At 41.6% G+C, this 10,367-nt stretch overlaps 1 protein-coding gene across 3 annotated transcripts in view; it reads left to right on the top strand.

The window, feature by feature from the left end:
• The first annotated feature begins 534 nt into the window (after positions 1–534).
• RNF31 (ring finger protein 31) overlaps positions 535–10,367 on the top strand; it is a 69,225-nt gene continuing 59,392 nt past the window's right edge. For 2 of the 3 annotated variants that reach the window (XM_075828874.1, XM_075828872.1), the window contains exons 1-2: positions 535–812; positions 4,056–4,289. In XM_075828874.1, the coding sequence (XP_075684989.1) occupies positions 4,134–4,289 (156 nt within the window). In that variant the 5' untranslated portion in view covers positions 535–812; positions 4,056–4,133. Of the gene's footprint in view, positions 816–4,055; positions 4,290–10,367 lie in introns of all 3 variants that reach the window. The other variant, XM_075828873.1, reaches the window with a different exon arrangement.

The raw sequence follows: 10,367 nt of genomic DNA, 5'->3' as shown, positions 1-10,367 counted from the left end.
AGCGATCTAGCAGGATCAGAATGCGCTGAGTAAATGAATGGAGAGAAGTGTATGACGCTGATTGGTCAGCGTCATACACTCCTCTGTACAACGGCCAGTTGGGCATTAAGAAAGTAATTAGCATAAAGATAAAATCGCTAATAACGTGGTAAAACTAGATCGTTTTTCAAAATAAAAAGCACTGCTGTCATATACATTATAGCGCCCATCTCCTTATGTAGGAGACAGGGCACTTATAATGTGGTGACAGAGCCTCTTTAAAGAGAACCTTTCACCTCCCCATACATGTGCAGCATGTAATGGGGAGGGCTGCACAAACCCTGGGGCACTTTACATTTTTTAAAGTGCCCCAGGGTTTGAACAGGCCCTGCCTATTAGATGCTGCACATGTATGGGCAGGTGAAAGGTTTACGTGTAAATGTGGTGGTGAAGTAAAGCTTAGCTACATCTCTGAAAAAACACACAGCAAAACGCCACGTCTAAGCCTAGCCCTCAAATCATAGCAACAGGCTCTGGACACCACAGTGTTCACTAAAGTTGTGTGTAAACCGTACATCAATATCGCCCTGTGGAACCATGCCCTGATCAGACAACAGAAAATAGTGCATGTGACAGAGCAGACAGGCGGCGATCACGAGGAGAAGCCCACAGCTTTAGGGATGTAAACAGGAAGAAAATGCAAGAGATGAACATGTTGCAATTTTACCTCCGGCCTCTAGGCGTCGCTAGGTGTCAGCTGAACGGGCAGTCTGTCATTTCTTTGGAAAGAGGAAGTAAGAAAAGCAGTAAGAAGGGAACATAGCTGCGCTAAGGTAGTGTATCATGGGTGGTGCAATGTGTATTGGCTGGTGTGTGAGGGGTCACGGCTAACCTGGTAGAGCTAGTAACAGGGAGACTACTTCAATACAGATACTCAGTGGAACTACAGGTCTCAGCACGATCACACAGCCTCTAGATGTTAGGGGTGGGCCCACAATCCAGACAGGCTGCAGTGTTGTAGATGGATGTTGTGACTGTACTTTGCTCTCTAGTTTCGTTTTGGAATGTTTGCATTGTGGTCAGTGTTACTGCTTTATTACGGTGTATACAACAAACATTTACTAATATTATTACAGATCTGCCCTCGCATTACATATAAACAATATTTAGCTGTGGAAGGGATACAGGCTTACCAGTAAATTCTATGCTATGCCAGTAGATCTAGTATATTTTATCAACATTGATCCATAAAACGTATATCACAGACAATGTTAGTGTGCAGGTTGTATTGGAGCTTCTATCATTTGCCAATATCTCATCCCTTCCCATCCCAATCCAAATCCTGTTTATTTAGATGGGTTTAAAGAGTCTCTGTCACCACATTATAAGTGGCCTATCTTGTACATAATGTGATCGGCGCTGTAATGTAGATTACACCAGTGTTTTTTATTTATAACCTATATTAGATTTATGCTAATGAGTTTCTCAATGGACAACTGGGCGTGTTTTACTATATGACCAAGTAGGCGTTGTGGAGTGAAGTGTATGACGCTGACCAATCAGTGACCAATCAGCGTCACACACGTCTCTCCATTCATTTACACTGCAGATAGCGATATAGCTATATATCGCTATATGCAGTCAGATAAACGCACTATAACATTACTGCAGTGTCCTGACAATGAATATACATTACCTCCAGCCAGGACGTGATGTGTATTCAGAATCCTGACACTTCTGTAGCGTCTCTGTGATTTACAGCATAGCAGGAGTAGTCTCGCGAGATTACGCTGTAACCTGTCATTTACAGCGAGATCTCGCTGTGCTGTGCTGTAGTCTCACACAGACGCTACAGAAGTGACAGGATTCTGAATACACATCACGTCCTGGCTGGTAGTGATGTATATTCATTGCCAGGACACTGCAGTAACGTAAGGGTATGTTCACACGCTGAGAGGCAGTTACGTGTGAAAAGACAGACTGTTTAACAGCTGCCTCGTTTCACACGTAAAAGCTGCTCGTATTTTACGAGGCGTCTGAGACGCTCGTAAACCTTGAGCCGTGCTTCATTGATTTCAATGAAGAACGGCTCAAATTACGTGGCAAAGAAGTGCCCTGCACTTCTTTGCCGAGGCAGTAAATTTACGGGTCGTCGTTTGACAGCTGTCAAACGACGACTCGTAAATAACAGGTCGTCTGCACAGTACGTCGGCAAACCCATTCAAATGAATGGGCAGATGTTTGCCGACGTATTGTAGCCATATTTTCAGACGTAAAACGAGGCATAATACGCCTCGTATACGTCTGAAATTTGGCCGTGTGAACATACCCTTATAGTGTGTTTATGTGGCTGCACATAGCGATATAGCTATATCGCTATCTGCACTGTAAATGAATGGAGAGAAGTGTATGACGCTGATTGGTCACTGATTGGTCAGCGTCATACACTTCTCTCCACAATGCCCACTTGGTCATAGTAAAACACGCCCAGTTGTCCATTAAAAAAACTCATTAGTATAAAGCTAATATAGGTCATAACTCAGTCAAAAATGATTGTTTTTCTAAATAAAAAACACTGCTGTAATCTACATTACAGCGCCGATCACATCATGTACAGTATAGGCCACTTATAATGTGGTGACAGAGCCTCTTTAAAGGGAACCTGTCAGCAGATTCATGCTGCCCTAACCGTGGGCAGCATGATATATCGACCGGCACCCTTATTACATGAAACTATGTTTACGCTTTAGTGCCGCTATTAACAGGTTCCCGTTTTTTGTTTTTTTTTACACAGTATATTTTTGATCTACCAATGGGAGAGGTCATAAAACATTGATTGGTGGGTAACACCTACTCTGATCTGTCATTGGGAGAGGTCATAAGACATTGATTGGTGTGTAACCCCTACTGATCCTGAGATCAAGTCTGTCTTATCCTTGTGTGCTATGAGTGGGCTGACTGTGCAGGTGTTGTCTCTCCATATTGAAATGAATGAGAGTTACAAACACTGCCGGGTGCTATAAATATGGTCAGCTTGACTGTCCTCTGATATCTCCCATTGAGGGAAACAGGAATCCAAGTCCTGGATTTTTACCTGTCCAATACTTTTTTCTCTCCAGATATACAGCACCAGAGATGTTTGGCCACCACTAATCTTTCCCTCTTGTGCCTATAGACAACTTTAGGCAGAAATCAGACCTGAAGTTTCTGATGCAGTTTTTTTAAAAGTAAAAAAACAGGAAAGATAGACCTAAATTTCAAATTATTACAGGCTATGGCTAGTTAGGGATATTTTTCTAGACAGATGCCATTATAAAATTTTAGACTTGGCATTCTGGATATCTTTTGTATCATATTTGTCACACAACAGGAGCACTTTTCTGCAAACGGAATAATTTGGCTGGGAAACAGCAAAGGAATTGAGGTGGAGGTGTCTAAAAGCAAATCTTTTCTCTCTGTCTCCATGTTCTCTGTCTATTACTGAGCAGTGACAGGGAAGGTGCTAAATGTGATCACACTATGCTGTTATTTTAGTGATATAGGGGCAATAAAAAGGTGGATACATAAAAGACAGACAAAAAATAAATCACTGGCCACTCTGGGAAGCCATTGTTTTTGCATGAATTACTTGAGACTGTGTATTGTTTATGCCATGGGCCACTTGGGTTTGGACAGATACCATAGGATACCAGGAACAAAGCACAGTGATGGACACTGTATAACCAGCAAGGAGTTGTTAGCAAAGAGTGGACACACAGGGCACTCGCAGTCTTTATGCTCTCTATAAAGTATTACTTGGTATAATAAGTCATTCAATCTATTTAGACAGGCAGATTGGTTTTCCTATAGCTATGGAATTTCACCTACAGGAGGTAGGAAATATATGGGATACAAGAAGGGGGCAGGACCCTTAATGGCAAGGATGCTCTTTTATCTATTGATTGTTTTTTGTCACAATAATTTATCCCTAGAATGTTTTTACTCACTGTGTATGCAGTTGGCAACATGTACACATTTAACTTTTTATTTGGTTTATTAGACATCAATGTAATTTTTGTGTTTGTCTTCTTTTAAAGGTTTTTTTTACCAACGGAATCTCTGGTGCTACTGTAAATCATTTCAAACATACCAGTGTTCGTGTCTTCCACTGAGGAATGGCTACTTGTAAGCTAAGAAATGATTTGGAACTTGCTTTAATTAACCAGCCAGACACTGTGACAACTGATCTACTTGATCAAATTCTAGAGGTTCCCTTGAAAGATCGGTATCGTAGATTGGACCTGCAGACTCTGCTTTCAGGTGGTGAACAGGTAAATAAAAGGAATCAACTATTTTTTTCTCTTCAGTTTTCATCCCATCTAATACTTAACCACTTCCGGACCCCCCATTGAGTATAAACATCCGGGCGGTCCTTATTTAACTCTGCAGGGCCTTTCTAGAACGTCCTGCAGAGATAGCCTGTTTGTCGCTCTGTAGCTAGACAGCTGACATCACGGAGCTCTGCCCAGAGACCAATCAGCATGGTCTCTGGGCATGTGTTCATTGTGACAACTGTCACAATGATCACTATACTTTCCCCATCCCCACGGATCCCCCCCCCCTGTAACTTCTCCCTCTCCTGGCAGGCTGTCAGGCGAGGGAGAACAATGTATAATAAAACAATAAATACATTCCAATAAATATATTTCTATCTATCTGATCGATACACATATAGATAGACATGACAAATAGATGATTGATAGATCCACACTGTCTTTCTCATATCTATCTATCTCATATCTGTCACGATGGGTATGTGGACCCACTGGGCCATACCGCGATAGCAGCTGGCCAAACAGGATACCAAGGCAGTCAATAGTTCGAATACAGACAGTAGCGATGGCAGGCTTGGGTGGGACCTTGGCAGCAGACAGACACCAGGCGCAGTGAAATACAGCAGGCGTAGTATACGACACGACTCCAACTCTCTACGGCACAGGAACACGGTAGCACGGGATACAGGTAGCAGGAACGGGAACACTGGGAACTGGAAACCACTAAGGGACCATTTGCAAAGACTAACACAGGTAAACACAACAACGCTCAGGCAATGAAGGAAGGGGCAGGGCCCTTCCTATAGTCCAGGGTGATCATGGGAGCAATCAGTCAATCAAAAACGTGTGTGCTCTGGCCCATTAAGGCCGGCAATGAGCTCGAGCGAGCAACCTAGTGGTCACTGCAGGACAGGATGGCCGTATGTGCTGGCATCTCTGGGGAGGAAGACGTCTGCAGGATGGATGATAGGAGTCTGCAACCGTGGAAGTTACAATATCCATCATATCTATACATCTATCTTGATATATAGTATAGTTTTAGGGTCAATGCACACGATGTATATTACGTGCGTATTTGCGTGTGGTAAAACCGCAGCATAATACAGTACCAGCATAGACCATGAGATTCCAGGCAATCTCATATTTTTCGGGAAGTAAATTGACCCGCGCCACGTATTTTCGAAACCGCGGCATGTCAATTTATCTCGTGATTCCGCTTGCAAATTCTATCCCTGTAATTCTCCGAAAATACGCAGCAAAATGTAAAAATCGCACCAAAAACGCACCACCGGGTGCGGGTATTCCTGCGAATTTCTTGCAGTTTTGCTGCATATTTTCTGCAGCAAAATATGCAATGTATACATGTAGCCTTCGGCTGGGGCTACAAAGCGACTTTGGCCGCGACACAAGTTGCACGGCCAAATATCACTATGTTCCGTAGCCTACATGGCAAGTAATTGCAGTGAATGTGGTCACAGTCATTTTACTTGCGATGTAGGCTACTGGACAAAGTGATTTTTGGCCATGGGACCTGTGTTGTGGCCAAAGTCGTTGTGTAGCCCCAGCCTTGAACTATACTATATATCAATATATATGAGAGAGACAGACATGAGATACATACACACACAGATAGATAGATATGAGATATGGTCAAGGAGGACACAGCACCACGGAGATTCATTAGTAGTGTAAAAAAGTTGCTATAGATTTATTCAGACAGGTACATCAAAAAAAGTGCATACAGAGCTGCAACGTTTCGGTACGCAAACCCACCTCTGTCAAGCTTGACAAAGGTGGGTTTGCCTACCGAAACGTTGCAGCTCTGTATGCACTTTTATGTACCTGTCTGAATAAGTCTACAGCAACTTTTTTACACTACTAATGAATCTCCGTTGTGCTTTGTCCTCCCTGACCATATTTATGCTGGATTAGCTATCCCATTGACAGCGTGCACACTGGAGCTCACCTGCGTGCTGGTTTTTCTTCTTTGAAATATTAGACATGAGATAGATAGATCCAAATTGCATTTTTTTTGTGTTATGTTGTACAAATAAAGATTATTATTTCTCTCTACCTATATCTTCCATATCATATATATTGATGTATTGTTCAGTTTTAGGCTGGGGCTACACGCGACATTGGCCGCGACACTAGTCACATACACAGAGATCGCGTTGGAAAATTTGCTCTCCAAAAGCCACTTTGCGCATCATTCATTGTAAGCTCCGCCTTGCGCCCAGCGTATATGAAATGCACACATATTTGGTATCGTTGAAGTTGGCAGAAGTTGCCAAATATGTATTCAGGTGTGTTTACCCAGTGGCATGCACCAGATGACAGAAAAGGTCACCTGAATTCACATATTTGGAAAAGAAATGTCATTTTTAATTTTTCCCATCAAAGTCAATGAATTGTCTGGAAAAAAAATAGGGGGCTGAAATCTTTTATATGTCACTAAATAAATACCTAAAGGGGTCTAATTTCCAAAAAAAGTCATTTTGGGGGGTATTGACAGTGTTTCGGCACTTCACAACAGCTGCACTGGTTGTATGGTGTCAGCAAACCAGCTTTGGAAAATTTGCTCCACAAAAGCCAGTTTGCGCACCATTCATTGTAAGCTTCGCCTTGCGCCCAGCGTGTAAGACATACACCCATATTAGGTATCGTTAAAGTCGGCAGAAGTTGCTGAATATGTATTTAGGTATGTTTACCCAGTGGCATGCACCAGATGTCAAACAAACATCACCTAAAATAACATTCACATTTTTTTAACATTTATTTCCCTATTTTCCTTTTCAATTTTTTAAAAAGTAAAATATATCTATTATTTTTTTTATACAATATGGAAGCCCAACATCATCTGAGAAAAACAAGACCAAATACATACGAGCATCATAGTTATCTATGACGCTAGGTGTCCCTGCCTCGCTGCGGGACAACTGTCCACTACTGTAATCATGTTTTCCGTACGGGACAGTAGTTCCGCGGAGAGGCAGTGACACCTAGCATCATAGATAACTATGATGCTAGGAGCCCGGCTCCCTGCAGCGTGTACGGTTCGGGATATGCGGCCGACATACGGACCTTATATCACGGACCGAACATGCTCGTGTGTGAGGCTCCTAATAGAAGAACAATTTGCTTTTAAATTACCACATGGCTAAAGCTTGAGAATGGAACTGGTCAGGAAGGGGGAAAACCCTCTGGTCAGGAAGTGGTTAAAGAGGTTTTCCTGAGCTTATGAAAAACACAGAAACGTAGCTATGTGTGTCTGAATGGTCACCAGATTGTGCCACCATATCTCAGAAATCGTTATATTTCCTTCTCATCGTGTTGCCCAGCTCTGCAGCACTGTTGTTTTTTTGCTGAGGCTTGCTTTGGGTGGGATCATTATTTAAAAATACTACAGTTCTTATGATTCCTGTCGCAGACATTGCCTCCATTTACAGCAGCCTGCATTCCCCTCTATTAAAAGGTGTAAGGTAGTGATGTAATTACTCACTGTCCGCTGTTGAGAGACAGCTCTGAAGCTAGACTTCCCTATCTGCTGCCAAGCATGTGAAACACAGCATGGAGGGGGTGAGCAGTAAGCAGTGGAGATAAGAGGCATGTGATGTAGGAGATAAACACCAGGAACATGGTTATGTGGCTACATGTGAGACTGGCTTACAGAGGCATTTCAGCTACAGACAGTACATTAGTAAGTGACCAATTTAACTAGTTACACCATCTTCGCACAATTTTTAACAAACGGTAAACCCCTTTAATATGAAACGCCTATTTTATACTAGGCTTTAAATGCATCAAAATGCTGAAAAGCAATAAAATCTTACCTTTAGTGTATGGCAGTATTGCTGTGTTGATAGCCCTTTAAAATACAGTAACCCATGTTATTTATCTCTTTATGCCTTCCCCATAGTTGAGTTGTAGTCTATAATCTGACCAGCTCACTTTGTGTTTGTTTAGTTGTTCAGCTTTTCTAGAATTTGAATGTGATCATGATTGCAAACACAATTCACAGGCTTTCATATTAACCCCTTCCCTCTTTGGCCACTTTTGACCTTCCTGACAGAGCCTCATTTTTCAAATCTGACATGTTTCATTTTATGTGGTAATAACTTTGAAATGCTTTTACCTATCCAAACAATTCTGAGATTGTTTTCTCGTGACACATTGGGCTTTATGTTGCTTGTAAAATTTGGTCGATATATTCAGTATTTAATTGTGAAAAACACCAAAATTTAGCGAAAAGTTGCAAGATTTTGCATTTTTCTAAATTTAAATGTATCTGCTTGTAAGACAGGCAGTTTTACCACACAAAAGAGTTGCTAATTAACATCCCCCATATGTCTACATTAGATTGGCATCATTTTTTAAACATCCTTTTATTTTTCTAGGACGCTACAAGGCTTAGAACTTTAGCAGCAATTTCTCACATTTTCAAGAAAATTTCGAAAGGCTATTTTTACAGGGGCCAGTTCAGTTGTGGAGTGGCTTTGAGGGCCTTATATATTAGAAAGCCCCAATAAGTCACCCCACTTTAAAAACTTCACCCCTCAAAGTATTCAAAACAGCATTTAGAAAGTTTCTTAACCGTTTAGACGTTTCACAAGAATTAAAGCAAAGTAGAGGTAAAATGTACAAATTTTTTTTTTTGTTGCAGAAATTCATTTTTAATCCATTTTTTTTTTGTAATACAGAAAGTTTTACCAGAGAAACGCAACTCAATATTTATTGCCCAGATTCTGCAGATTTAGGAAATATCCTACATGTGGCCCTATTGTGCTAATGTACTGGAGCACAGGCCTCAGAATCAAAGGAGCACCTAGAGGATTTTGGGGGCTTCTTTTTATTAGAATATATTTTAGGCACCATGTCAAGTTTGAAGGGCTCTTCAAAATCCCCCAAAAGTGACCCCATCTGGCAAACTACACACCTCAAGGAAATTATCTAGAGGTATAGTAAGCATAATGACCGCACAGGTTTTTTGCAGAAATTATTGGAATTAGGCCGTGAAAATTAAAATCTACTTTTTTTTTTTACTAAAGAGGAAAAAGCACCAAAAAATTTGTAAAGCAATTTCTCCCGAGTATAACAATACCCCACATGTGGTTATAAACGGCTGTTTGGACACACAGCAGGGCTCAGAAGGGAAAGAGCGCTATTTGGCTTTTGGAGATCACATTTAGCAGGAATGGTTTGCGGAGGCCATGTCGCATTTGCCATGCCCCTGAGGGGACAAACAATGAAAACGCCCAAAAAGTGACTCCATTTTGTAAACTACACCCCTTGAGGAATTCATCTAGGGGTGTAGTGAGCATTTTGACCCCACAGGTGTGTCATAGAATTTATTAGAATTGGGCAGTGAAAATAAAAACAATCCTTTTTCTTCAATAAGATGTAGCTTCAGCTCAAAATTTGTCATTTTCTCAACAAATAAAGGAAAAAAAGAACCTCCGCATTTGTAAAGCAATTTCTCTCGAGTACAGCAGTACCCCATATGTGGTCATAAACTGCTGTTTGGGCACACGGCCGGGCTCAGAAGGGAAGGAGCGGCATTTGGCTTTTGGAGTGCAGATTTTGCTGGATTGGTTTCTGGTCGCATTTGCAAAGCCCCTGTGGGAACAAAACAGTGGAAACCCTCCAAAAGTGACCACATTTTGGAAACTACACCCCTCAAGGTTTTCACCTAGGGGTGTAGTGGGCATGTTAACCCTGCAGGTGTTTTGCAGAAATTAGTGTGCACCCGATGTTGCAGAGTGAAAATGGGATTTTTTTTCCATAGATATGCCAATATGTGGTGCCTAGCTTGTGCCACCATAACAAGACAGCTCTCTAAGTGGCCCCATTTTGGAAACTGCACCCCTCAAGTCATTTATTAAGAGATGTAGTGAGCATTGTTACCGTACAGGACTTTAACATAAATGATTGCGCTGAGGATGGGGAAAAGTAAACATTTAATTTTTTCCCTAGATATGCTATTTTAGTTGCAAATATGTCATGCCCAGCTTGTGCCACTGGAGACACACACCCCAAAAATTGTTAAAAGGGTTCTCCCAGGTATGGTTATGCCAT

The sequence above is a fragment of the Rhinoderma darwinii genome, chromosome 1 (genome assembly GCF_050947455.1).
Source record: "Rhinoderma darwinii isolate aRhiDar2 chromosome 1, aRhiDar2.hap1, whole genome shotgun sequence".
NCBI classification, from domain to species: domain Eukaryota; kingdom Metazoa; phylum Chordata; class Amphibia; order Anura; family Rhinodermatidae; genus Rhinoderma; species Rhinoderma darwinii.
This window is presented reverse-complemented; position numbering and strand designations above follow the sequence as displayed.